Genomic DNA, 27,748 nt, shown 5'->3' with positions numbered 1-27,748 from the left:
TGATCTTCTAAGCAGCCTTATTGTGGGACTTAAAGGAAGCAGATATTATCACGGTCTTGTAAGGATGAAACTAAGGAAAAGAATTCAGTCAGTGTTTGCCCAGGGTCAGACAGTGCTTTAGTTTAGCTGGGACTAAAAGCCAATGTCCTGACTTGTAGGCCGGTGCTCATAGAAAGAACACAGAGCTGTAGTTGTTTATCAGGTCTGTGCCATCCCTAGATGGCTATTGCCTCTCAGTTAGCCCTGTCTCCAGGCCTGGAATCAACCTGTTTTGTGTCAGAGGGGATGCAGTTTCTATGGGAGGGGGTGCTTCCCTCTAGTAAGTAAAGGGTTGTTAACCACAGAGGAAAGAATTCTTAAGTTCAGACTTCTTAGGGCAGCTGAATGCTGAATGCACACGATGTAGTAACCAATCCATATTGAAATGTTTGCTATTTTTTCTCTTCTCTGGAACTTAGGGGTAGTTAGAGAAAGGAGAGAGTAATAGGAAACAAGAAGAATAACAAAAGACGGGACATTAGGTAATGTATGATTCCCTAGATGGGGCTGCACTCCTTCCAAATGAATGTTTTCCTTAGGGAAAACCTTTTCATTGCAATCTAAAATTTTAGTCTTTTCTAGGACTTTAGGTATCATTTAGATCTGAAAATCTCATTGAAGATAAGCAGTTTCATCAAAGTCATAGTTAGTGGAGTGACAGCTGCAAACTTAGAGGTGGAGCCATTCATTCAAATAATCAAGTTGTTACCCTGCTTCAAGCCTTCCTGTGTCTGACTACATATTGCCCTTAGAATGAAATTCAGATTCTATGAACCTATCTCCAAGGCCCATTTATTAGCTCCTGCCCCCTTTCTTCTGCTCTCTTATCTATTTTCTCCCTCCTTCAGTGGGCCTACTGACTCCAGCCTTCCTTCTGTTCCTTCCACCTGCTGAGTTCTTCTCTGCATATAACTTTTTCACTGTCTGTTCCCTTGCCTTCCAGTGGACCTTCTCAAGGTTGATTTGTTCTCACCATTGAAGACTCATCCTCCTTAGAGAGGCATTGCCAGGCCACTGGGTCTAATCCCCACCTTCCTACGCTTCATCATGCCATCCTGTTTTGTCTTCATAGAACTTGGCACATTCATTCTTATTTGTGTACTTGCTTACTTCTTTATTGTCTATCTCTTGTCTGGCATATGTACTTTGTGAGAGCAGCAAGCAGGCTGCCTTGTTTACTGTTATATCTACAGTTTCTAGAACAGTGCCTGGCATATAGCAGGTGCTTAATAAATATTTGTTGAACTAAATGCTAAATGAATTTTTAAAATATATTGACTATCTACTACACAGTGAGTAGTAGAGACTCAAAGAAGACGAGGAAAGAATTCTTACCCTAAAGGGATTCAAAGCCTGGTAACTTCAGGCAGTTGGGTTTCTACCCTATTACACAGCCATTAAATTTCACTCAGCAGGGACTTCCCTGGTGGTGCAATAGTTAAGACTCTGCCTGCCCATGCAGGGGACACGGGTTCGATCCCTGGTCCGGGAAGATCCCACATGCTGAGGAGCAACTAAGCCCGTGCGCCACAACTACTGAGCCTGTGCTCTAGAGACGGTGATCCACAACAAGAGAAGCCACCGCAATGAGAAGCCCACGCACCACAACGAAGAGTAGCCCCCGCTCCCCGCAACTAGAGAAAGCCTGTGCGCAGCAACGAAGAACCAACGCAGCAAAATAAAATAAATAAAATAAATTTATTTAAATAAATAAATATAATTAATTAATTAAAAAATTTCACTCAGCAACTGGCAGATTCCTGGAGATTCAGGTCACCTGATTTCCAAAAATAGTCTATGATTCCAGATTCTTCATTAAAGTGATTAGGTCTCTCATTTTGCCTGGGCCAGACCCTGTTTACAACTGTTGTTCTGACCATTAGTGGTAGCCCCTTTTGCTCTCAAAAGTGTCCCAGCTTATATGATAAATTACATGGTCATCTTATTCATTGTCAGCCAAATACTAATAATTCATAACTATCGCTAGTTAGAGCAGCTTAACCACATAAACTGTATCAATTCAGGAATGTGGAAGGTCAAATCATATTTCCAGAAAGGAGCAACTTCCTACGTTAAAAATCTGAGGAAAAAAAAAAAAAAAGGGTGGATCTATTCTCTTATCTCCAATTAGTGAGGCCACTAATGAGGCCAGAATTTCCCAAGATATGTTCAACAGTTCTGAGAAGTGAAAATAAGAGTTACGTGTGAAATATAAAGTAGGTGGAGGATTCTTTAATGTGCCAGAAACTATCCTGCAAACTTCACTTGCATTTCCTCATCATTACTATTATGACTCTCATTTTACAGATGATGAAATTGAGGCTTAGAGAGGTTAAGTAACTTATCCAAGGTCACACAGATACACTTCTTTGTGATTTCCTGCCCCCAACCACTATGTCTATTGCTTCTCAAACAAGTAAATAATTAGATCAAAGTTTCCTGTGCTTAAGTAGTTTTGAGGAATGCTGGGTTAAACTACATTAGGTATGCTACCTTTCTATAGAGCTTTTTACTGTTTGTAATATGTCAAAGTGCTTGGCACATCTTCAAGGGGTGATACGGGCACAGTGTCTCCATCACTAATTGGGATGCAGGATGCTTTTTGTGAGCACACTTTCTGCAGAGCAAACTTTGGCCCGTGCTGCTTTAGTAACCTGAGCAGGGTCAGCGCTCCCTTTTTCTGTGAGTCAGCCCTGTGTGTGTATGAACACAGCCCTACACACTAAGTCAGTCTTCCTTTGAGCGGCTCCAGTTTTCTGAAAGGAAGAGGAGACCATCCTTAGATCCCTGAGTCTTCATGGTCCTAGGGTTGATACTTACATGTATGCTTTTAACCATCTATCATTGTGCCTTTTCACTCCCCATACTGAACTTTCTGGTTTTTCACCTCATCTTCTTCTCATTTACAAACCTAGAAGTGTCCATGGGGGAACCTATACGGTTTTTTTTTTTTTTTGGCCAATGTCCTTAATACAATTTAATAGGTGAAACCTCTGCAAATTTTGTCATTTGCAACAACATGGATGGACTTGGAGGGCATTATGCTGAGTGAAATAAGTCAGAGAGAAAGACAAATACTCTGTGAGATCACTTATATGTGAAATCTAAAAAATAAAACAAACTAGTGAATATAACATAAGAAACAGACCCACAGATATAGAGAAGGAACTAGTGGTTACCAGTGGGGAGAGAGAAGTGGTGAGGGGCAAGATGGGGGTAGGGGATTAAGAGATAACAACCTATATGTATAAAATGAATAAGCTACAAGGATACATTGCACAGCACAGGGAATATAGTCAATATCTTATAGTAACTATAAATGGAGTATAATCTTTAAAAATTGTGATTCACTGTATTGTACACCTGAAACATATGATACTGTAAATCAACTATACCTCAATAAAAAATTTTAAAAATAGGTGCAACCACCTGATCACTTGAAGCACAGGAAATGAAGATGAGAAAAGAAGAACTTTTTATAGGGAAGAGAGAACAAACGTGTGGCCATTTTTAGTCCTCTCTGAGACTTTCAGGTGGGTGAGTAGGGGGGTGGATGTGGAGGCGAAGTGGAGAGGGACCGAAGGGTTGTACCTGCACTTTTCAGCTAAGCAAATTTCTGTTTTCTGGGTCCAGCCTAGGGTGCTTTGATTTCAGAGAAAGGGAAGCTACAGATAAAGGAATTAAAGGTCAGGATCAGAATCCCTCCTACCCCCTCTTCTCACTGACAGGGGCAATGGCTGACCTTGTGTGTTTAGGTCCCTAGTGCAGTAGGATTGAGTTTCCAGTGGCTTTGGTCACTCAGTTATGAGCATCTTCCACTTTTCTTTCTTCTCCCCTCCCACCTCCCTTTCCCTCTCCTCAAAACCTTTCTCTCTCCTCCTGAGTCACTGGAACTCACTGGTTTCAGAAGGCAGTCTATTGCTGTGACCCAGGCAAGCCAGTTCCGGCATCGGAAGTAACCCGGCTTAGCTATTGTTCCATGGCCTATATACCTGATACAAAACACTTTCTAAGAAAATACAGCCACTTAACCCTTCCCCACCCTTCTGTGTTGGGCAGGAAATGTTTTTGCTTTCATAAATGTTCATGAGGCTTCCGTAGATCAGCCCCTATGAAAACGTTTTTTCAAGAAATTCTGATAAAAATCAATATGCACAGACAATTCAGTTTCCCACCTCCTCCTTGACTTGTACAGTCCCATCTTTCAGCAAAGCGTCATCGGGGTCTTCAAGTCGTCGCAGAGCCTTGGTCTGGAAATCGATCCCGCATGTTCACCCTAGAGGGCGCATTGTCTACGTGTTCTGCGAGGAGCCAGACGGCGCTCGCTCCCGGGCTCCATAAAAGGGGAGGAGGCGGATCAGTTTCCTTCTCTCATTGAGAAAGAGGATTGGAAGGCCGGGCGTATAAAGCCGCGCAGAGAGCGTGAAACAAAGCAGTCGGATCGGAATTGGACTTGGGAAGCGCCGTGAGGAGTCAGGCATAAAACTTGTCGGAGGAGAGTAATGAGCCTGCTTCTCTAGCTCTCCTCGTCTGCGCGGCGCTTCAGGGGTTCCCACCAGCCTTGCGATTTATTTTTATATATCTGCTTTTTATAGAAAGAGAAATATATATATTATTTCCTCTTAAGTGAAAATTTCTGTTTCAAGAGAAAATAAGGCAAGATCAATGAAGGAGAGAAGAGCCAGCCAGAAATTATCCAGTAAATCTATCATGGATCCTAATCAGAACGTGAAATGCAAGATAGTAGTGGTGGGAGACAGTCAGTGTGGGAAAACCGCGCTGCTGCATGTCTTCGCCAAAGACTGCTTCCCCGAGGTGAGTGTGGCCGGCCGGGGCTGCGAGGAGGGCGGCGGCCCGGGGGATCCCCGCGTCGAGGTGGGTTCCCCCTGACTCTCCCCCCTTCACCCGTTTTTCTTTTTTTCAGCCGTCTTTCTCACCATTTACTACTTTCCCCCTGGTTAGACTGCCCGGAAAGGGAAAGCGGGCTGGAAGCGTTGCGGGGTTGGGATGCGCCCGCACATTCTGCTGTTAGCTTCTGAAACTTGTTCGGTCCTGTGTGCAGAATCTGGGGTTCGGAGATTTGGATCCTCCTGTCTTGGAGGATCCGGGTGGGGCGAGAGGGAAGTTAGGGGTTTCGGAAAGGGTCCGCGTGTTCAGTGTGAGATCTGGTGGGTGCGGGTTTTGGGGTTTCGTTTTTCCATTGGAGAGTGAGGAGGCGATTATCAGAGGGTGTTCTGCGGGTGTCGTGCATTTTAAGATAACCTCTTTGCCCTCTTTTTTCCCCCTGTCCATCTTGTCCAGAATTACGTCCCTACGGTGTTTGAGAATTACACGGCCAGTTTTGAAATCGACACACAAAGAATAGAGTTGAGCCTGTGGGACACTTCGGGTAAGAGAGTCATCGGACCGCGTGGCGCTCGGGCGGGTTTCCAGCCGCTCAGGGGTGCGCGGCGGGTAGCGGGACTCCGCGCCTGGCACGCTCTCAGCACGGGCCAGCGCGCCACCAGCGCTCGCTCTGCGCCGCTCCTTTAACTTTGCTTCTTACGAGGGATTCCCTGCTGGGTGAAAATTGTGTCCCTTCTGAGTGGGGGTGGGGGAACGACACTGGGTCGGGGGAAAGCCGTGGGAAGAGAAGGGCGCTCTTTGCCCGAGGGGTGACCCAGTGGTAGAAAATGCTTGTAGCCGGGTGGCCGCGGAGCTGTGCCCGAGTCGTCTCGGGGCGGCCGGGAAGGCCAAATGTTGGGGGGGTGCGTGTGCCGCCTTGGAATCAGCTGGCTCTCGGATGCGAGCGCGCCCCTCCAGGATCTAACCTGCTGCTTGGTGGGTAGGCGGGGAGCGCGGAGAGGGTGGTGGGAGGTGGGAGAAAACCCCCAAAGCAACGCAGTTACAGGCGGATTCCGCGCTCGGGGAGAGAGTAAAGTGATCGCGAGCAGCCCTGGCGCTCGTGACGCCTACTGCCTGGAATGCGCTGGCGGCGCGGGCAGCACCCGGCGGGCGGTCGCCGGGCCTCCTCCGCGAGCTGCCGGCCGGCCGCCCGCGCCGCCTCGGTGCCGACCGGCAGATCCGAGCCCCCCCCCCCCGCCCCCGTGATCACTTGGTGTCCCCCGGCCCACGCCATTCCCTCCTGACCCATTGCATCACCCTCCTCCAGTCTACAAGGCGGGCCGTCCTATTCGCCTTTGACCTTCCCGTCCAGTTGAATTATTGGCATGGTGAATTATTTTCAAGGGTCTGGGGTTCAAGGCCGGGTTATCGCCTTCCCACGCGCCCACCCACCAACCTGGCGCGCGATGGTAGGGAGGGCCGGTTGCACCGCGGAGGGGAAGGCTTCCCCGCGCGGCTGTTAGGGGTTCGGGCTGGGCCAGGCGCGGTGGGGGCGGGAGCATCCCCGGGAACCTCCGGCTGGAACCCAGGCACCCGCCGCCCCAGCCTGCGGTGCCTGGCGGCGGAGTGCAGTTCCCAGGAAGGGCGTAGCCTCTGGAGGAGGAGGAGGAGCCAGTGGGAAGGCCGGGTGAAGGCCCCTGAGCTTAGGTCTGGGAGTTTAGCAGGGAGCTGGGCTGCCGCGGGTGAACCGAGCCAAATCCCGGGTGAAACTAGGGAGGAGGAGCACGCAAGTGCCAGCACGCAGGCTTTGCTGTCGGGCGGGGAGGCCCGCGAGGTGAACCTGCGCTCAGCTGGGAGTGGCCTCGTGGAGGTGCTTCTGGGCTGTGCGAGCTTCTCACAGCCCTCGACTTTAACCTCGGGAGCCCCGGAGGGACGCAGGGGATTAGAGAGCACAAGGAAGAGACCTTGACTGACAGGGTCGCCGGAGGCAGTGCGGGCACAAAGGCAAGTGAGAAGTCTCGCTCGAGCGCCTCTCACGGTTGGTGCCAGATGCTCTGAGGGCTGCCGTAAGATATGCAGATTTTGTTTCTCCCTGGAGAGTCAGGCTCTTCCTGGAGCCTCGCCAAGGGTAGCAGAACCGGGACCTCACCGTGTTTTGTACTGAGGATTGCACACACTCTCGAAACTATAGGGAAGGTGGTGATAGACGGAATTCTAGTATTTTCTTATTTCAGTAGTTTCCATCATCAGATTTGTACACAGCCTAGTACTTAATGGGCTCAAATTCCCAGACATATCATGGTATTTGTCACGCCTAGTGGGCAGGACAGCTGGTATGGTACCAATAATTAACACCGATTCTCACTCCCCTCCCCCAGCCTGTTTGGACCTAATGCGTGATAAGAATTATTTAGATACGGGGTCTGTGAGTCTGATCCAGTCGTTGATACAAAGCTATGTTTAGATCTTAGCTACTGGTTACCACAGACTTCTGTGTGCAGATCCTCTACCTCCCTGAGTCTCATTTCATCATCTAAAAAAAAGGATACAGAACCACATAATGTGCAGGATCTCTCCCAGCTGTATACTTCTTGGCTTTAGATCACCAGACAGGCAAGTCTTTTTGTTCCCAGGGATGTTGGTTGGCTTCAGCTCTTAGTCCCAGTGGATCTACCATCCCATCCTGCAGTTTTCACGACCTACAAAGCAAGCCAGGCTCTGAACAGAGCCACTGCTTTCTGGTGGATTTAAGAAGGAGACACATTTGGGCAGGGAGGGGGCATGGGTGGGCTTATAGGAATATTGGGTTGTGCATCCCCTCTCAAGCTTCAAGTGTCACAGGACCACCAATGGAGATTTTAAATTAGGTGCCCAAAGAGCCAAATTGACTTTTTTTTTTTTTTTTTTTTTTTAAAGAAGAGAAAAGGCACATGTTTAACAAAGCCTAGAAAACAAAATGTGGGCAGTTTATAGTTGGAGGCTCTGCTTCACATGTGCAGATAAATATCACTTCGTATATTTTCAAGTATTTAATCCAAACTACAGTTTGTGGTCTCTGCACACATAGCATCGTGCCTTGCACACAGTAGTCACCCAATAAAATCTGTTGAATGAACAAATGAATAATCATATGCGTCGTTTCCAAGGAGATGAGATTCCCTGACATTTATTACCACTGAATTACCTGTGCACAAAGAATGGCAACTTTATAAATATTGCCTTTCATCAAATTAAAGATAATCACCTGAAATGAAGTCTGTAGTGAAATAATCACTTCTATTTTTGTTTAATGAAACAAAACCTATGCATATTTAACTAAAATATAAAGGTTTGAAAAGACTGTGATTAAGAAAATATCACACAGCAAAATTATCCAGTAATGAAATCTTAGTTCAAATTTAGATTGAGTTTTATACATAATGGGAAAAAGGCATAAGGGAATTATTTAGAATCCCATTATGTTGTTTGTGAGGTGAAATGTGAGTTAATTAAACACAGTCATGAAGCATTGCCTGGATTCTAGGAATAGACTGTTTCCACCAAAAATGGTTTATCATTCATGAGTGAAATACATCTAGCAAGAACTGTTGCATCAGCAACTAATCACTTCAAGTATCTTTAACCGTTTTTCATTTCATCTCAAGCTTTTCATGGCAAATTTCTGAACAGGATTATTTTTTGACAAACATTTGACATTTTCTTTGCCCACTAAGACATTTGTTTAGTTTGGGTTGTGAAAATAATTGTGTGTGCCTGATGCCTCTTGATACATTTATTTTTTCCAACTGCTATCAGTTTAACTCTGGAGAAAAGATCCAAGCCAAGTGTCTAAAGTCCTAAATGTCAGATTTTTTTTCCCCCTTCTAGAACTTTGTGAAAGTTAGAGGGAAAATGAGGCATGTAACTTCTCCTACATAGGGAGAGAGATGGCATAAACTTTGTCCTTTGAATGGCATTCACATCCTGCTTAGCCTCCTAGCAGACATTAGGAGATAGAAGCTGTTCTCATATCCGGTTTCTGTACTTGGACAGCTTCTCATAAGAGGGTCTCCTTTTCCCCCCAGCAGCATACGATTATGCACAGGCAGAACTCTGCCAGTTTGGGTGTAGGAAAGAACATCAAGTGGAATTAGGATTTGTGGGACCTCGTTGCACCAAGAGAAAAGATAATTCATTCCCTACTTTCTGAGGCACAGTAATGTATAGTCTCATTTTTTCTCTCTCTCTTTCCCTCTTCCTTTCTGCATCTACTATGTGCAGGGCTTCTCTCAGGCCTTAGAGATACAGAGTTAATTAAAATATGGTCCTGCCCCTAAGATGCATACAGTCCAGGTGAGGCAGAGAGTGCGGGGAAGGAAGCTCTCCCCACTTAGTGTAGCTCACATGCAACCTATAATGAGCCAATTTTGTCAGATTCTTGAACCCAGGTGCCCTTCGCATCTGATTGCTGTGGATTTCCCTTGTTAGGAATCCCTAATGCTGATAGATCTTCTAGATCCTCAGGCAGGAAACTTTTCCTGCCGCCCCCAAGGCACACACCAATTAAAGAAGCAGCCACAAATGGCACTTTGCCAGTTGATTTCTTATGGCTGCTTAAAGTTATTCCAGCCCCCCTAAAAGGAAACACAATTTGAAAAGATACATGCACCCCAATGTTCATTGTAACACTGTTTACAATAGCCAGGACATGGAAACGACCTAAGAGTCCACCGACAGAGGAATGGATAAAGAAGATGTACATGTATACAATGGAGTATTACTCAGCCATAAAAAAAGAACAAAATAATGCCATTTGCAGCAACATGGATGGACCTAGAGATTGTCATACTGAGTGAAGTCAGACAGAGATAGACAAATATCATATGATATCACGTATGTGTGGAATCTAAAAAAATGGTACAAATGAACTTATTTACAAAACAGAAATAGAGTCACAGATGTAGAAAACAAACTTATGGTTATGTGGGGGAAAGTGGGATGGGGAGGGATAAATTGGGAGATTGGGATTGACATATACACACTACTATATATAAAATAGATAATCAACAAGGACCTACTGTATAACACAGGGAACTCTACTCAATACTCTGTAATGGCCTATATGGGAAGAGAATCTAAAAGAGTGGGTATATGTATATATGCAACTGGTTCACTTTGCTGTACACCTGAAACTAACACGGCATTATAAATCAACTACACTCCAATAAAAATTGAAAAAAAGAAACAAAACCCTCTTATAAATAACTGCACTGTGACTCCTCTAAAAGGTAGTCTTTGGATACAGGTCTATGATTTCTTGATTTTAATGAGAAATATTTCCTATTCCCTTTCATTGATAATAAGATGAGCATTTTGATTAAAAGTTGCAGAAATGCTCCTATTGATTTTTCAAATTCACTCAGTGAGTTTCTGCAAAACAATGGGTAATGGTTTCAACATTTTGAAGTGATAAGTGAGACCAAAGTAGTCTTGTGCTTCAGAATCTGCCAGATTTGCCAAGCATAGAAGCAATTTGTAGCATGAAGCCAGTGTCTACTAATAATAGAAACTTTGTCATTTAAGGATCACCATATCTTTTCCTAAGTGATTTGATTGCAGTGTAATTTCAGCACATGTGATTTAGGGAGTAATAATCATTCATTTCAGCTTTTAACCAGGGCAAGTTAATGCACATTTTATTTAAGGCATATTGTTAGTTTTAAAATACTCAATTCAGCTGCTAATATTCCCCCACAATAACTATGCTGTTGCCTCATAAACACTCTTTTGAATCCTGTCCTGATACAAGGTTCTTTTAGGCCACGAGTGCTAAAGTTAGCACTTCCTGTACTAGTTTTTAGCAGTATTAACAGAGAATGTAGTATTCTTAGGGAAGAGAGGAAAATCTTAATTACTCATGGCCTGACTTTGAGGACAAACTCCTCTATAACCATAAGTCTACCTATCAATATATTGTTATATTTATAGATCATGCATCAGGTTTGAAGAATAGTCTCAGTGACAAGCACTCTTGAAATATTTCTTAACAGGGATGGAAATGTTTCAGCAATGCGGAGGTTAGTCAATAATCCAGAAAAGCAGCATCAAAAGGATCACTGGTCCCTTTTTTGTGATTTAAGATGTAAATTAACACATCAAGGCAAGACTTATAGAAATGATTGAAACCAGTAAACATTTTTTAGGGCATTCGGTGTGCATGAACTCTGCTAAAGGCTGTGGGAGCAGGGACAAGCCTGGCTAGGACAGTGCCTGCCCTCAAGGTACTCACTGTCTAGTACTTGTTTATAGGAGGCTGGGCCTGGAGGTTCTAAAGCTGGATTCACTTAGCAAGAAGATCCAAAAAACTGTTGAAGCCTGCAGGGCCAGCCCAAGCTCCCTGACTTGTGACTCATCGAAACCCACCTCAATTTCTTCCTCATCTCTCGAAGGTGACTCAGTTCTTAAGAACTCTTTAACATCCCTCCCACTTGGAAACATGCTTACGTTGAATGACTATCAGGGAGAACAAGATTCTGAAAGTTGAAGAATTTTAACTTAACCTTGTTAGAGAAAGGGGGAGGGCAAGAATTTATGAAGAAGCCAAAGAAGCATGGGTGCTTGTGTTGTGAATATCAAGGGCAAAATTGCACAAAATCAGTTAGATCATAAGGTAGTAATGAGCTCTAGGAGCTTAGAGTTCCAAAGCCAGGTTCAACTCTTGAGTTTTCACCCTGAAACTCTGTAAGAGATGTGGGTTAAAGGCAAAACAGCCCTGGGTTTGGATAGTGATTTCTAGTAAGAAATACATAAAACTACATTTGGAGAATCGTCCACTGTGCAATGATTTCCGTTGAAACTATAGATCAAAAAAAGGAGGAAGATATAAATTCCCTTTCTAAGTTTATATCTGTGTCTAGATCTCTGTCTCTCTCTATCTCTCTTTAGTTTAAACCCCATTTAGTGCTGGGTTTTTTCCAATCTGGTTTCTTGCTAAGTTGCACATTTTCAGTGAGGCATCCAGATTTATCATTCTGATGCCACCTGAAATAACCAGATGTTTTCTCATTAATCCAGTTCTTTTGCATGTAGATGTGACACCAAGGACCAATAGTTCCTCCAGCTAGCTCATGGTGTCTGGTGGTCCATGCCAAATGAATTACTTGTGTCTCAACCATTTTCTGATGCCCTTTAAATGTCTCCTCAGTTACAATATATTGCCAACGTTACTCAGAGACACCCTTGACATAACAGAAATTTCACTGGCATGAACGTAAGCTGCCTCAGAAGTCCGACCAGGTGTTGTGCACATTAGCTTTGAAACATGAGCCTGATGACATAGTATGTGGCAGGGCAGATTCACTCATGGGTTATTACTGAATGATAATGTAATTTTTTTAGATGTATACATATCTACTCTTATCCCTAAAGTTCTGTGACTTACTGTATTTCCACTTTAAGTAAAATGTTTTGATTCTTATATTTTTAAAGTATCTCAGTAAGATTGGGAGTTTAACCCTAAACCTTTATTTAAAGCTCAAAAGTAGTCTTATTTCTACCTCTTTGACTTTCTATACAACTACGTATCTGCATTGTTCCCGGAAATTGAAAATATTGATTCTTTTCTTAATAGCAACAGAGAAATGCCCCCAAATTTTCATAAAATCTGTTTATAATTTCTGTTAAGCTGAACCTATAGAAGAAACAAATAAAATATCCTTCCTGGCAATACTTGTTGCATATTTGAGGGCCTGGTGCCTGTAGTGCAGACTGCTTGGAAAAAGAGTTCAACAGTCTTATATTGAGCCAGACCCAGAGTTCTGCCTGGACTTGATTCACATTCCTGAGATGATTGCTGATTTGGAGCTTTCACTCTGAGTGGAGATGGCATGACGAAATGGAATCTTGTAATAACTGGGCAGAGCATCCACATGGTAACTGCTGTTGGGTACAGGTGTTCTCTTGGTGATCACTAAAAATACCAAAAGTTAACATATTTTCTCTCCCCAAAATATGCAGTATCCCTGATTTTATTGTTCTAGGTAGGAATTTCTTATGGGAGAAGGAGAAGTTGTTCAATTTAAGGTTCAAGTAAAAGAAGTTGTATTTATGAAATAGTCAACTAGAGTTTTCAGTTCTCAAGCTCCTATAAAGCCTCCCAGTGTTCGAACTCGTTTTGCAAAAGGTTCCCTAAAGCCTCCCTTTTGGGCATGAATCTTCTTACATTTGATTATGTACATATATGGTGTGTTCTGTCTCTGTGAAGAGATGACTTAAGCGGACAGGTATGTGTCTGCAGAAGTAGTTTCTGGGTGAGGCACTTTGTGACCATTCTTGGGCTGGAAAGACTGCTCTCACCCAGAATTAATGATCTTGAAGACAAAGATGGGTAGACCTGAACAGTTTCAGAAGCCTTTTGGAACTTTGCTGATGTTTGCCAAACTCGAAGGACTCAGAGAACCTCACATGGCACTATTCCAGTCTCCACCCAAGCAAAGCTTGTTCTTTGTGGGGTTTGGGAGCACACATTTTGCATATGTGGTGTCATCATTTCTTTTCAGTGTGGAATTTCTTGAAATTTTCCTTTTGATGATCTGATGGTTAAATAGAAAGGACCTTGGAATAGTGCTGGGTGCCTAAAGTTACACAAAGTATAAGAGAAATGCTGCATCTGAGAACTACCATGTGCAAGAAAGCCTATTCCACATGGTGAGAAAGAGTTTTATTTGACAAGCAAAGCTCAGTACCTAGACTAACTGACTTTAGATCTAGTACTTTCTTGGGTACTAGAGTACATACTATATGTATGTCAGTACCTACTATATACTGCAGTTAAAGTTCAGTTCTTTTCTACATAATACACAATTATTCAGTGTTCTTTCTTGCCTTGTGTTTAGTTCTATAGTTACCTTGGAAGCTTTTCACATGCATCTTAAAAAAAAAAATCTGTAGAAGTTAATATTTTACTGTTTGACTTAACAGAATGCTGTAAGGCTTTTCTGGAGGGATGGAGGAGTGAGGGGCAGGTATTGTTCCTGTCTCATCGACTCGCTTTCTGCTTCTTCCTTTGGTGTCACTTCTCCCTCCCTGTATTGCTTCTCACTTCATAGGGGCATTCCTGGAATTCCTCTTTATTTTTTCTTGGCTGATGAGTTAGCCCCTGCATGCCTGTGATCACACCGTGCACCCTCAAGCTTTGCTTTTCTTCCTTGCTTTGTGCGGTAGCTTGGGCTTTATAGGCAAGAATTCCAAGCGCTTAAATGCAGAGTAAACACTTGCAAGTTACACTGGATTCACCCTCCCCCACCCACCCCACCCCCGGCTCCCACACCCTCCCACACCCCGGCCCGAAGGTCGTGCTTAGTCGATGGATTGTTAGATTCTTCCTGGTAGGACAGTTCTTTTGTCATTCTCTATCAGTTTTCTTTTTTTACTATGAAAAAATACAGACCATGGATTTTTCTATTCAAAGTTTTAACCATGCCCTATCAAAAAATATAATGAATAAGTGGTCTTGTTACGTTTAATGACAAATTACTCTTGTGGTTAGTGGTTAGGCAAATTATGCTTATAACTAATAAATGTGGAGATCAGTTTTATTACTACCTTTGGACACTCTTGTGGATCTAAAAGCACTGTTCATTAGCAAAAGTAATAGGACAGATCAAAGTGTCATTCCTAATTAGATCTTGTTAAAGCTCTTAAAAATTACTTATGTACCTCAACAAGCAAGGTGGCATATTTCTCATGAGCCTTAATATATATATATTTAATATGTATTTTCATTCAAAACATTAAGCCAAATAAAAACAAAAGCAGAATCAAACCTCCATAAGAATTTGGTTTCAGTTGCAAACTCCATTTCATTTTAAAGTCAGGCCAGTACTTACATTTTGCAGATATTTGGGTACACCCACTAAGTACAGAAGGCAGTTCCCTTGATTCTAGGAAGCAGGAGTCTCCAGCAGTGACAGAGGGCTGAAGACAAAGCCACATCCCCTTTGTGGCCATAAAATGGGAGGGGGAGAGAAGCCCAGTACACAAAGGGGGAGGGATATTCTCTGCAGCCACGTGGTGGCTTGGAAGTTAAAACCATTCCTCTGGATTTTCCCAGTAGTTCGAATTTTAATTACTCTATTTTAGCACCCTTGTAATTCTCCAACTGTCTTTCCTTAATTTTGTGTCTGGAAAAGATGTTTTTCACTGTTATGTAGAGTAGTCTTAGATCAGAGATTAGCAGTGTGTACTTACTTTCATCTTAGTCAAAGATTATGTCCTGAAGGAATAAGGCACCTGGAGAAGCCTGTCCTCCAAAGTTCAGGTCTGCTGCAGACTGGAAAGTATCCACAGCGAGATAGTTTTCTTCCCAATGGGAGTAATTTCCAAGAAGGGAGATCTCTGAAGCCTAGTTAGGCTTCTGACATCCTGAATTGTTGAACACTGTGACTTTCTAGATTTGGGGTCAGGTCATTTCCTGCTAACTTGGAAGAGCAGAGGAAATCCTCATGTATGTGTCTGGTATTTGGATTTCCACTCTATGATCTGGAATTTTCTGATTCCATGTTTGGAAAAAGAGATTCCCCAATAATTACAGCAGAAGCTGTGTCCAGGTTAGACTTTGGACACAGAAACAGAAGCTGCAATTCAGAAAGTTTGAACTTCACAGAACAAATATGGAAATGCCCGTGTATCCATGTAGAGTGATAAGCCATCTCATTTCTGATCCTCTCAAAAATGTTGACGTTAATGAACTATTTGTGAATTTTTCTTGTAACCTCAGATTTTTTTTTTTTTTTTTTTTTTTTTTTTTTAACTTTAAACCCTTTAAGCTTTTGGAAAGTATCTTTTTGTTGTCAGTCTCTACTCCATCAGGGTCCTGATTCCAGATGTGGGCAGGGAGCTGCTGTAGCTCAGGACAGATTCTGGCTTAGTTGGTCTATATTTATTCACACTTTTCTTCCTGATTCCTAGAACATTTCCCTTCCTTCTTGCTTGGTAGACACACCTGGCTTGAAGTTGTCACTTTCCATCCCTAAAGCAGCTGATGAAAGAGCCACAGCATTCCTGGGGTTGCTTAGTGAATGCTAGGGACCCACAATATCCTGTGAAAAGAGGGTGATGCACCCTAACTACAGGCAGTAACTTTGAGATCTCAGGAGCAGCCTCCTGAAAATTTTTGTTTTGACAGAAATATAAAGGATTATTTGAAAAGCTTCTTTAGTCTTTCTCTTTCCCTGACTTTGACTTTTGAGGTTTTGATTTATCAGGGGACAACATGTCATGTTTTTCTGCTAGAAATGGAAGGTGATGTCAAAATGAAATTGGGTTTCAAAAAGACTAGTGGCTTAGATTTTTTTTTCTCTATTCTGGAGTCAAATTATATATATATATATATGTATATGTATACATTCCTAGTAAAACGATTTCATGTTGTGCTTGTGAAATGTCAGTATACTGAAAATGATTTTTCAAAAAATAAATAGCATGGCAGGCCATTATTTAATTTTATAGGCACACCATTTTATAATAACTGGCCTCATGCAATTGCCCATCCTTTGGGATTTTTAAAAGAAGAGAAGAAATTTCCTAAACGACCAGAGGGGGTTCTGCGGTTAAATTAATTGGCTGGTAACTTGAACCTTTAGGGAACCCTGGATTTAACTCAGGCTCAGATCCTTGGATCATGCCTTGATGTCACTCCCAGAGATGGAAAAGTGTAAAAAAGTGACAGGATCCAGTATGGCATTTATTACATTTTTTGGTTGTAACAGGAAGAGAGTCTATACAGAGTTTGGGGATAAGTTTAAGTAAGCAAGCTCAAAGGTCATGGCTTATACAAACTTGTAACTTGGAGATAGGGTGGTGCTGGTGAGGCTCACGATGGTTCTCTTTGTTTGGCTGAACCCACCCTTTTCCTCCCTCCCCCATTCTCCATTGTACTAACAGAGTGATCTTGAATATCGGGCTCTTTCCCAAGAAGTAGCTCCGGTGACTGTGCTTGCTACCACTCAGCTTTCTATAGCAACAGCACAGCCATAGCCTTAGTTAAGACTTCTTGATCTGTTACTAAGTGACAGGCACTGCCCAGGTTTATTGAATCCCAGGTAGGTACTGTTGTCATCTTCCTTTCATGAGTGAAGAATCGGAGGCACAGAGACCTGAAGCCACCTGCCCCCGTCTTGCAGTGGTGGAGGTGGATTTGCACTCCAGACCATCTGGTTCCAGATGCTTCTGCCCTTCACCTAGGTGCCTTTGGGCTCTACTCTTTGAACTGTGCAGATTTCAACTTAAGATCCTGGCTCCTCCCCTCGAATTTAAGTCAGATACAAGTGAGGTTTCCTTGTCTTCTAGTAGAAATGAATATAGTACTACTCGGCTTTTGTTTGCTTTCTTTTCCAAGAATTAGAGGAGATGGGAGCCATGTGACCATCCAAGGATTCAACTCAAAAGGGCAGAGTTCATGCATGACAGGCAAAGGGGATATTCATCTGAAAACTTGTGTTTCTTTGTTTCTTCTCAGGTTCTCCTTACTATGACAACGTCCGGCCCCTCTCTTACCCAGATTCAGATGCCGTGCTGATTTGCTTTGACATCAGTAGACCAGAGACTCTGGACAGTGTCCTGAAAAAGGCAAGTGCTGGGGAGTGATGACACAGATCAGTACTGGCCCAGATATAAAGTAGAAACATGTGGTTGGTTGGGAGCTCAAACACTGCAGTTAATTCCCTGCTGTATGTCTTGTAATTAAAACACTGAAAAGGACACTCTCACGTTATAACAGGGTTTCCACTCCTGTGTGTCCCAATGTTTGATGATGAACCTGCTTAACATTTTATTTCATTTTAAGAAACAAAATACCCTTTTAAGAGCCTCTGTGTTTATCCTTTGGGTGGCAGTGGGGCAGCTAAAAATAGTGATACTCCATTACTGCTAAGTGTGTCTTCCTTCTTTCCGTCCTTCATTCACCCTGTAGCTTGCGCTTTACTTTACAGGTTTACTTTTGACCTCAATTCAGGGATTGAAATGAATGCAGTAATAGCTGTTTTAGTAAAGAAGCTGTATTTCAGTAGTGATGTTATTTATTGGAAACAGAAATAGAATAAATAAGGGAGTAACAGGGGTGTGTTTATAGACATTAGACCAGGTGATGTCAGATACTAGTAAACACAGTCGTGTACACGTGTCACAGATGATATCACATAGCTACTTTCTGGAGGCAAAGGTAGTGAGGTTCTGTAGGTGGGGAAGGAATCTGAGGAAGCTCTGGATGGAACCCAGGGGAGGTCAGGAGGAAGGCACCCTATGGCAGGTGGGTCACAGGTCCTGGGGAGGCTGGGCGGGGGAGGAGAATTCCTTGGGCTCTGCCAACCTAGGACTAAGCCTCAGGGTAGTTAGAGAAAGGCATATGCCCATCCAAGGACCAGCGTGTATTAGCCTCTAGCTGACTTCTCAGTCCTGGCCTGAGTGCTGTGGGGTTTCGGAATCAGACCTTCCCTAGAGCCCCCTTCTTCTCCGTGCACTCAGGCTTAGTCAGAGGACGTGCTTAAGAGCAAGGCAGTGTCCTCATATTTTGTGTGTTTTTATTAGTTTATTTTTCCCTATCATGTTTGACTGCTGGCCTTGTGTGTCATTATGAAATTAGGATTTGAAGGTTAATCATCCCCCCTACCCCGTCTCTTTACTAAACATGACAAATATAGTTAGTTCAATGAAATATGAATTTCTTAAAAGATTAAAGGCTCTTTTTAGCTTTCAATTTTGAGTCATGTTTGTATCTAACACAAATAATGCGACTGTCAGATTCTGGCAGGAATATACCTTTCCTGCCTTCGGTGCTTGTGAATAATTGCTAGACATGGGGCAGGCCAGAGCCATCACACAGCTGAAGAACAACATAACAACTTGTCTCTTGCTTGTCTGTAGATAAAAGAGACTGCTTATTTACTGGAGTTCTTACTTGATGTAGTATCGGGTTATGCATAATTTATGATGAAAAACCTTGCTCCTGTTTTATTTTGCTTTTGTCTGCTAAGACCAAATGTGTAGTGACTTTGGCCTTAGAGATATTAATGAGTGTGTTTTACATTTGTGTGAAGTTTAAGGCTCATGATAATCCCTGCTATGGTTTGTCTTGATTAATTGAATCCTTTAAGTCCTTGAATATCAAAGAGGTTACAGTGACTTAGAGCTGGAGAGATCTTATTCTTTTTTTCAATTCACCTTCTAGTTCTTACTCCAGTGTCATGTAGCACATGATAGATGCCTCTAAATAGTGGAAGGAAGGAAGGAAGGGAGGGAGGGTGGGAGAGGGAGGGGGAGGGAGGGTGGGAGAGGGAGGGGGAGGGAGGGTGGAAGAGGGAGGGGGAGGGCGGGAGGGAGGAGTTGGTGGATAAATTAGGCTCTTATGGAAGGTATGTATTATGCCCTTCAATCCACGGGTGTAGTTTGGACTAGAGTTCATTGCCCACAGTTCTAGATCTGGAGATGTCTCCTCTAGAGGTCTTTTAAATTACTCCTGCAGGATGTCACTTTTATCTAGTATTATAGACATGACTTCATCACCCCCACTCTCTTGTGAATTCCTTTCTGGAAGACTCAGCTACATCTTAATCATCTCTGTAACCACCACAGTATTTAGCAGAGCACTGAATACGTATTTGTGAACGTGGGCAGGGAGAGGCAGGCGCAGGTTCCCGATCTCAGCCCCTGAGCTGAGCTCTCCTGTGAACACTCTGAACTCCTGACTCTCACCCTGATGGTCATCTCAAGCTTGAGGAAGTGAAACCACAAAAAGTCATCCATTTGCTCTTTAAGAGGACAATTGGAATTCCCCGCCAGGCATTTCTGGAGGTTCTAAGAGTTCTTGCTGGGTCATGAAACAAGCCAAAGTAGACTAAATTAATAACTTACGTAATTTAAGACTAACTCAAGGACATATGAGCCATGGGACCAGATGCCTCCCTGATAACCTGAGATGGGCCTTTGCAAATGTCGTGGTCTTTGTTGATTCAGCCACACCAGTGGAAGCTCCTTAAAGGCAGGACATTCTGTCCTATTAATTAACTCTATCTCCAGTCTCTGAAATCTCAATAGAGATTTCAGCACATGGTGGCTGCTCAGTCTTTCTAGGTGGGATTAGTGAATGTATATCTGTGCTTGTGTTGGCTCTGCCTTATTCCCGGTCTTCCATGCTGGGAAGTACCAGCTCAACATATCCGAGGATGTAGTCACTTGTTAGAATATATAATTATTCTTAAGGCACTTTTATCTTTCAGAGATACCACAATAATTAAGAAATTGCCTTAGTTACTTTCTCACAACACCCAACAAGTCTCTTGCAGTAGGGACAGTTAATGAGTCACAGAGAAGAAGAATATGGTTCCCTAATGGATCCACTTTAAAAAGCAGTAATATTTAATATCTACGTAGAAGATAAATGCAAGTTTGCTTCTTCATCTGAAGTGACAATTTCTTTTAAATGTCCTTTTTGAGTCCCATTTCCAATGCCTGCCAGTGGAGAACTTGTTTTCCACTTTATGGATGCCAGCACTTTGTTAATTTTTCATCTTCTTTTCCCCCCCATAGTGGAAAGGTGAAATCCAGGAGTTTTGTCCCAACACCAAAATGCTCTTGGTCGGCTGCAAATCTGATCTTCGGACAGATGTCAGTACATTAGTAGAGCTCTCAAACCACAGGCAGACCCCAGTGTCCTATGACCAGGTACGTATGTAGTCAGCGGGCACACATAGACTTTAGAATGTCAGAAATGGAACATCATTCATAGTAAATAAAATAAAAAGTAGCTGCTTTTCTAAAGGCTCAACCAGGGGTCAAGGCCAGGTGCTAGCCCGTTTTTTTCCTAAGATGCAGAATGGACACCATGTGTCCAGGTCGTGACCATCTGCAAACACAGATGAGAAGGGCTGGCGTTTCTGTGCCTCTGCCTTCACAGCAACTATCCCAGCCCCTTCCTGGCAGCCCATTGCTCAGATTAATGTAAAAACTGCCAAGTGAGCACCAAAGTGATCTGGGAAAAGGTTTGGCTGAAATTGTGGTGATACTTTGATTCTGGACTCTCTCAAAAAGCTTTCCCGTATTTATTTAGCAGTTGACTGTGTAAGGATTCGTGTGTGTGTATGTGTGTATACATAAGACGCGTTTGGAAAAAAAATCCTTTAAAATGTGAAATGCTCTGTCATTCGGTAGGGGACTCACATGATATTTGATCACTTGAGTGCAGAAACAGTGGCTGATAGTCAACCCTCTGTATCTCCGCAACTCTCACTGGGTTTAAAGTGAAATAGATTTAAGAGAGAATGTGGTCAAAATCAGTAATACTCTTAAAGTATTACTCTTAAAGTTAATCTTATTTTACACTCAGCAACACAATCCAATACTTTAAAAAGGCCATTGTCAGTAAAATAGAGCACTCCAGAAAACTGTCTTTTAGAGTTTCATCATTTCTGCACGCATTTCCCTCAAGCATTTAGAAAGGAGGAGAATTGGTTTCAGAAGTTCATTCTCTTAAAACTTACAACCAGATTCTAAAGAGAGTTCATGTTGAAACAGCTAGAATTTTATTTAGTATTCATCGTTTGACCATTCATACTGTGGTCTTCTTTGTCCTTCATTCCAATTAACAAAAATCTGGCTATTTAAATAAGTCATTTTGATGCACACATGCTTATTATCGTGTCCACTGGTTGTCTGGTCCACATTTAGAAATTACATATTTTGTGTGTCCTAAGTAAGTTGTAGATGCTAGAACAGTATTATTCCTTTCCACAATTTATTTTGTCCCTAAGACATAATCATATACGTTTCAAAATTGATTCTAAATTCTCTTACCTCTGTTTTTTGTACAGCTTGTCTATTAGTCTTGAGTGCCATTTACACTCAAGAAAAGAGAAATTGAGTGCCCCATGAGGTGCTGGAACAGGCTCAAGGGACCAGATCACCCTGCCAGAGCATTTACATTCATGGTCTTCAGCTTTTTTACTCTCTTCCAATAGTAAGAGTCTCTGGGTAATTCTTAGAATCACCCATACTAACTATTTGATGATCGTGGCCCTTGTTTATTGATGACCCAATGACATTAGATCAGCCTTTAGCACCTCTGGGAAGTCAAGCAGTGTCTACTGAGTGATGATAATTGGACATCTTAGGATTGGGTCTTGGCTGCAAATATTTATGAAATAATAAATAAGGCAGTTCAAATGTAAAAAATTGTTTTTCGTCAATACTTAGAAAATTCAGTTAACATTAGAAACATTTTGCTATGCATTTGCTATGCATTATTTTGTGGTGTTAGAAGACACACTTCCCCAAAGACTTATTGCTGATCACAGCCCGTTTTTTTGCTTCTCAGGGGGCAAATATGGCCAAACAGATCGGAGCAGCTACTTACATCGAATGCTCGGCTTTACAGTCAGAAAATAGTGTCAGAGACATTTTTCATGTGGCCACCTTGGCATGTGTAAACAAGACAAATAAAAACGTTAAGCGGAACAAATCGCAGAGGGCGACAAAGCGGATTTCACACATGCCCAGCAGACCAGAACTCTCCGCAGTGGCTACGGACTTACGAAAGGACAAAGCCAAGAGTTGCACTGTGATGTGAATCTCTGGTTGTCTTTAATGAGGACAAGGAAACCTAGTGTGGAAAACACCACCAACAAAAAAAAAAAAAGGTGAAGTCTGAGCAAAGTGCACAGCCAAAGTCACGTATTCTGGAGGCTTAGGAGGCATTTGGAAGGATGCTCATCTTTTTGGAATCCTGTCCTTAGGTTCGGCATGTAGAACAAGCGGTGAGAAGTGAGTTCATTGAAGAGTTTTGAAATGTGACTTGAAAAATATGCCAAAAAAGAGAGATTCAGATGGGCTAGAGGTTGAGGAGGAGGAATGCGAGTACCTCCAAGAAGAAAAACCACGCTCTGAATGGTGCTTGCGTTTTTGTTTTCTTTGTTACAATCTATTCATGGATCTCTACTTTGATTTAATTTTTAAGTGTTTTAATCTCCTTTACAAAAAGTATATATTAATACACCGTCCTCATTGGGGAACTGGCACTGTGACCTTAGCATTTAGTTTTCTAGAGGATGTGATCTAATTTCCTCCTAGCTCATCATTAAAATGGAAATTGTATCAGGACCCATGGGATATCCAGAGGAAAAGTTGGTGAGGCTTTGAAATCTTGCCATCCTGAAGATAGCTGAGCAAGATGGTTCTCAAGAAAGGCTTTTGCAGTCTTGCAAGATATGCAGACCAGCACTACCAAGATCGAATAGGTCAGCTAGAAAAAGTGTCAATTTTTATTCAGTCTGATGGTTCTTTTCATCCTTGTGATTGTCATTAAAAAGTGGTAAATTGCTCAATGTGATATTTTTGTGTGCTGTTTAGAAAAGAGGGTGTGTGTTTTTTGTTTTTTGTTTTTGCCATCGTTGATAAAAATGCAAAGTCAAATAAAAGGTGTCTTGGTTTGACGTCATGGAATGGTCCAAGGGTGAAAAAATGTAGGTACTATTTTCACCTGAAGAGATGATAACGAATGAAGGTTAGTAGCAGAAAGCACAGTTTGTGAGTTAAGCCGTCTGGAATTAAGATACCAAAAGTACAAAGCAAAAAACCTCTTTTGGGATGAAGCTCCGAAGTTGGCAATATCTGATGATCAGTTTGTTTATTTCACTTTCTTTCAATGAACATGATACAGAAGGACCCTCTGATCCAAGCTTTCGAGAATCCTTAGAGGAAAATTATGTAATGTCAGTCCTGACACTATCCTAGGGCATTTCTAGAGAGTGATTGCTAAACCTCACTTAACCAGATTCCACCAAGGCCTGTGTTTGATACTTTATCACTATCGTTGCATAAAAGAGTCAGCATTTAAAATAGTTTACAGATATTTTTTGACCAGTTACTTTTAGAGCTTCTTTCAGAGAAGAAACCAGATCTGACCTTTTTATTGTTGGCGCTTGTTGAAAACGAGCTTTCTTTCCAATGATAAAGCTTCATTTTTGAAGTGTTGAAGCTGTGCTCCCATTCAGTTGTGGCAGGAGAGGAGATTAAGGTAATTACAACATTCAGTCTGTGTCTTACGAGCACTTTGTTTTGTCTCTGCAAGAAAATACCATTCCAGTCATTTCCCACGAAATACAGACATTTTACCAACATGCTATGCTTTGATTGATGCAGCATTATGCTTTGGGCAGTATTATGAAATAGCTGGCAAGTGCTTTCTGTATTTAAATATTGTAAAAAGAAAATAAGTTATAACTGTTATAAAGCAGAACTTTCGTTGCAGTTTTTTAAATGTTGAAGTCACTTTGTATGTTTGTTTGGTCAATGTTTCTGCAGTATTTATTAAAACATACTTTTTTTTTTCTTCAAATAAAAAAGTAACCATGTCTTTGTCTAAATGTGCTCTGCCTTTTATTACCTACTTCCTGATGTAGCTGTTTAGTTTTCTTTAATAGAGGTGATTGCAAGATCTGACCTAACATTTCCTGGATGAGTAGGCCTTGGAATTTTTTGATTTCTGGCAGAAGTCAGAGTTTCTTAGGGGAAGATAAATCTGTGTATATAAAAGGTTTTCATGATGATTTCAGGTCCCAAGAAAGAAATGGAGTGTAATTAGACTAAGTGATTTGACCATAAACAGAAAAGAGCCACGACACTGCCTAGGATTAATTCATAGGAAATGTGGAACTTGCCTTCAACACTTTAGTAATAAAACAGTATGATGCAGTCTCAGGTCACAGGTTTAATTCTGATGATGAGCCTAGTTTGCTACCCTGCCCGCTGGAGCCCCAAGCCACACTTCCTAAACCAGCATCCACCTTGCAACGCGTGTTGTTGTTTGCAGAAGCCTACTGTATAGGTGACCCAGGACCCGGCTATTGCAACAATTAAGGGAAAGCAGCACAAAAAAAAGGAAAGCAAAAATGACCTTGTTTATTGTAGCAGCACCTCTAAATAACACAGGACAACACAATACAGGCTTCCCCAGTGACCTGAACGCTATAAAGTCAGCATGGAATAGCTTAGGATCAAGAGAGGCCTGGTTGCCCATAAACCCTGTCTTTAGCTAAGACTCTTACATGCAAGTTTTACAGAAATGTCCAAAGATACTCCACGTGGAGTATCTCACAGCTATTTAGAAAAACTCAGCTACTTCTACACAGCTAAGTCCCTTCATATAAAAACTGCATCCATGCTTTTTTTAAAATGGCTTTCAAAGTCTGAGGTACAGTGACTTGCTTGGGAATAATTCTCGGAAACACAAAGCAGAGGGAAAACCGAGGATCTAGCACAAGTGAATGAGTTAAAGAGCATTGACATTACGGAGAGTCTTATAAAAAATTTTAAAAAGCACAGAATTACCAAAAATATTTGTAACTCATTCTTGTCGGCATGTAGTAAAGGAAATAAAAGTACTTTCTTAATCTTTGATGTTGAGTAACTTCTTAGGCATAATATCTAAATCAGCCTTGCAAGAAACTCGTTTCTCAACAATGACCGACACAGGAGAAAAAACCCAACAGCTGGTTTCTGCTGACCTTGGCGGTATTTTATAGGTTGTACAGTAATGTTTCCCTCTGGTGAATTGTTCTTTTCCAGCAGCTTTAATTTGTTAAACCAAAAAGAAAAAAGTTGGTCTTCAGCCCTAGGCATGTATGCCTTCCTTTTCTCCTCTGACATTTTGCTTCAGCAAACATTTCTTCTAAGCATTCTGTGAACATTCTTTTCTATTGATTAATGATCATGATTAATGCCTCTTTAAATACCAAAAAGTGATTTTCAAATTCTGAGTAAGAGTTTAATTGTGTCTCTCTTCTATTAATCTTTTTCAGGAACAGGAATAGTTGCTTAGAAGATTCTGGTTATTTCTAAATGTGCCTTAATTGCAAATTTAGAAATAACCCAGGGAGTTATTTTGTATTAGAAGGAATAAAAAAAGAATCGCCTCATCCGTTATGACTCCTGAAACTCTTAAAGCTGCATGTCCTTTTTTATGGGTTATTTTGACATTAGCATTCAGTTCTAAATCTCCTAGTTTTTATTTTTGTCCTTCCATTGACCACATATTTATTGACTGCCTACTATTTGCCTGCCATGTTTCTAGGCTTGGCCCATAATCATGACCAAAGCAAAATCTCTGTCCCAGGGAGTTCATAATAGATTAGAGAGAGACAGTCACAAGTAAACCATGATGTACCATGTCCAGGTGTGACCTCCATGGATATTAACTGAGTCATAGATACTGGCTATTGGAAAACATTCCAGTATGTAGCCAGGTACCAATGAAATAGCCACACATTACACCACACTTATAATGCTATGATATGATGGTGCAAAAGGAATTTTCAAGTGCATCCTAATGGCTGAGGTCCATTTATGGTGACTATGGAAGAGCAATGTGAATGTGAATGATGGATGCCCATCATCAACGTAGAATTTGTATAAGGACTTCAGATCTTTGTGCTTGGTTAGAAGTCCAATAGGGGACTACATTACTACACAATCCATGGTTGGTTGAATCCAAGGATATGGAACCACAGATACAGGGGAGCCGTGGATGTTGAGAGCCAACTATGAGTTGTATTTGATTTTTCAACTGCACCAAGGATGGGAGCTCCAACCTCCACGCTGTTCAAAGGTCAACTGTATTATAATATTATTACAGTATATAATATAGGGACTTCCCTGGTGGCGCAGTGGTTAGGAGTCCGCCTGCCAATGCAGGGGACATGGGTTCGAGCCCTGGTCCGGGAGGATCCCACATGCCGTGGAGTGGCTGAGCCTGCGTGCCACAACTGCTGAGCCTGCGGTCTACAGCCTGCGAGCCACAGCTACTGAGCCCGCGTGCCACAACTGCTGAGGCCCACGCGCCTAGAGCCTGTGCTCCTCAGCAAGAGAAGCCACCGCAATAAGAATCCCACGCACCGCAGCGAAGGGTGGCCCCGGCTCACCACAACTGGAGAGAGTCTGCACGCAGAATCAAGGACCCAATGCAGCCAAAAATAAATAAATTAATTAAAAAAAAAATATATATATATAATACAATACTATAATTATTATTTCTAAATCCTCCCAATTTACCAGTCTTCCACATGAATGATATAGAAGTGGAAGATATGGCAAATTGCTGATGAGAGAAGACTCCTTCATTCCTTAGGTTCCTTTGTTAAAAATTTTAGGTTCCCTTCAGCTCCAGGCACATAGTTCTTCCCTCTTTTCTTACTGCTTGTTCATGTACTTAGCCAAGTAATTTCTCTTTGCACATAATATCTGTGAACATGACTCTTCCTACAAAGCTGTAGCATAATAAATAAATAGATGCAAGCAAACATAAGGTATAATGATGGGCTAAATAATGGCTCCCCAAGCAAGCCTGCCGCTTAATCTCCAGTAACTGTGAATGTTACCTTATCTGGTACCTTATCAAAGGGACTTTGCCTTTATGATCGGTTAAAGATCTTGAGATGGGGAGATTGTTTTAGCTTATCCAGGTGGGCCCCAGGTAATTACTAATCCTTTTGAGAGGTATGCAGGAGGACTCAGAGTCAGACAGTGGCAACATGATGAAAGACTCAGCAGAGGGACAGAGAAAGAGATTTGAAGATGTTGTGCTGCTGTCCTTGAACACAGAGGAAGTGGGCCATTAGCCAAAGGATGTAGTTGGCCTCTGGAAGCTGGAAGGGTCAAGGTAAGGGATTCTTCCCTGGAGCCTCCAGAAGGAATGCAGCCCTGAAGACCTATTTTAGACTTCTCACCTCAAGAACTATAAGATAATAAATCTATGTTGTTTTAAGCCACTAAGTCTGTGGCATTTGTTACAGAAGCGATAGGAAACTGATACAGGTAGGCTAACCAAAACTGTCCTCTTCCTTCATGCCTTACATCTGACTTC

At 42.2% G+C, this 27,748-nt stretch overlaps 1 protein-coding gene across 1 annotated transcript; it reads left to right on the top strand.

Moving 5' to 3' along the window:
• Window positions 1–4,427: 4,427 nt before the first annotated feature.
• On the top strand, window positions 4,428–24,197 carry RND3 (Rho family GTPase 3). Its single transcript, XM_061200084.1, has 5 exons — window positions 4,428–4,854; window positions 5,341–5,428; window positions 17,360–17,469; window positions 20,425–20,559; window positions 22,208–24,197. The coding sequence occupies exons 1-5, from the start codon at window positions 4,705–4,707 to the stop codon at window positions 22,457–22,459; spliced, it is 735 nt and encodes a 244-aa protein (XP_061056067.1). The 5' UTR covers window positions 4,428–4,704; the 3' UTR covers window positions 22,460–24,197.
• The last annotated feature ends 3,551 nt before the right edge of the window (window positions 24,198–27,748 follow it).

This window comes from Eubalaena glacialis, chromosome 1 (assembly GCF_028564815.1).
Source record: "Eubalaena glacialis isolate mEubGla1 chromosome 1, mEubGla1.1.hap2.+ XY, whole genome shotgun sequence".
Lineage (NCBI taxonomy): Eukaryota > Metazoa > Chordata > Mammalia > Artiodactyla > Balaenidae > Eubalaena > Eubalaena glacialis.
Note: the sequence above shows the minus strand (reverse complement) of the source record. Positions and strands in the feature narration are given on the sequence as shown.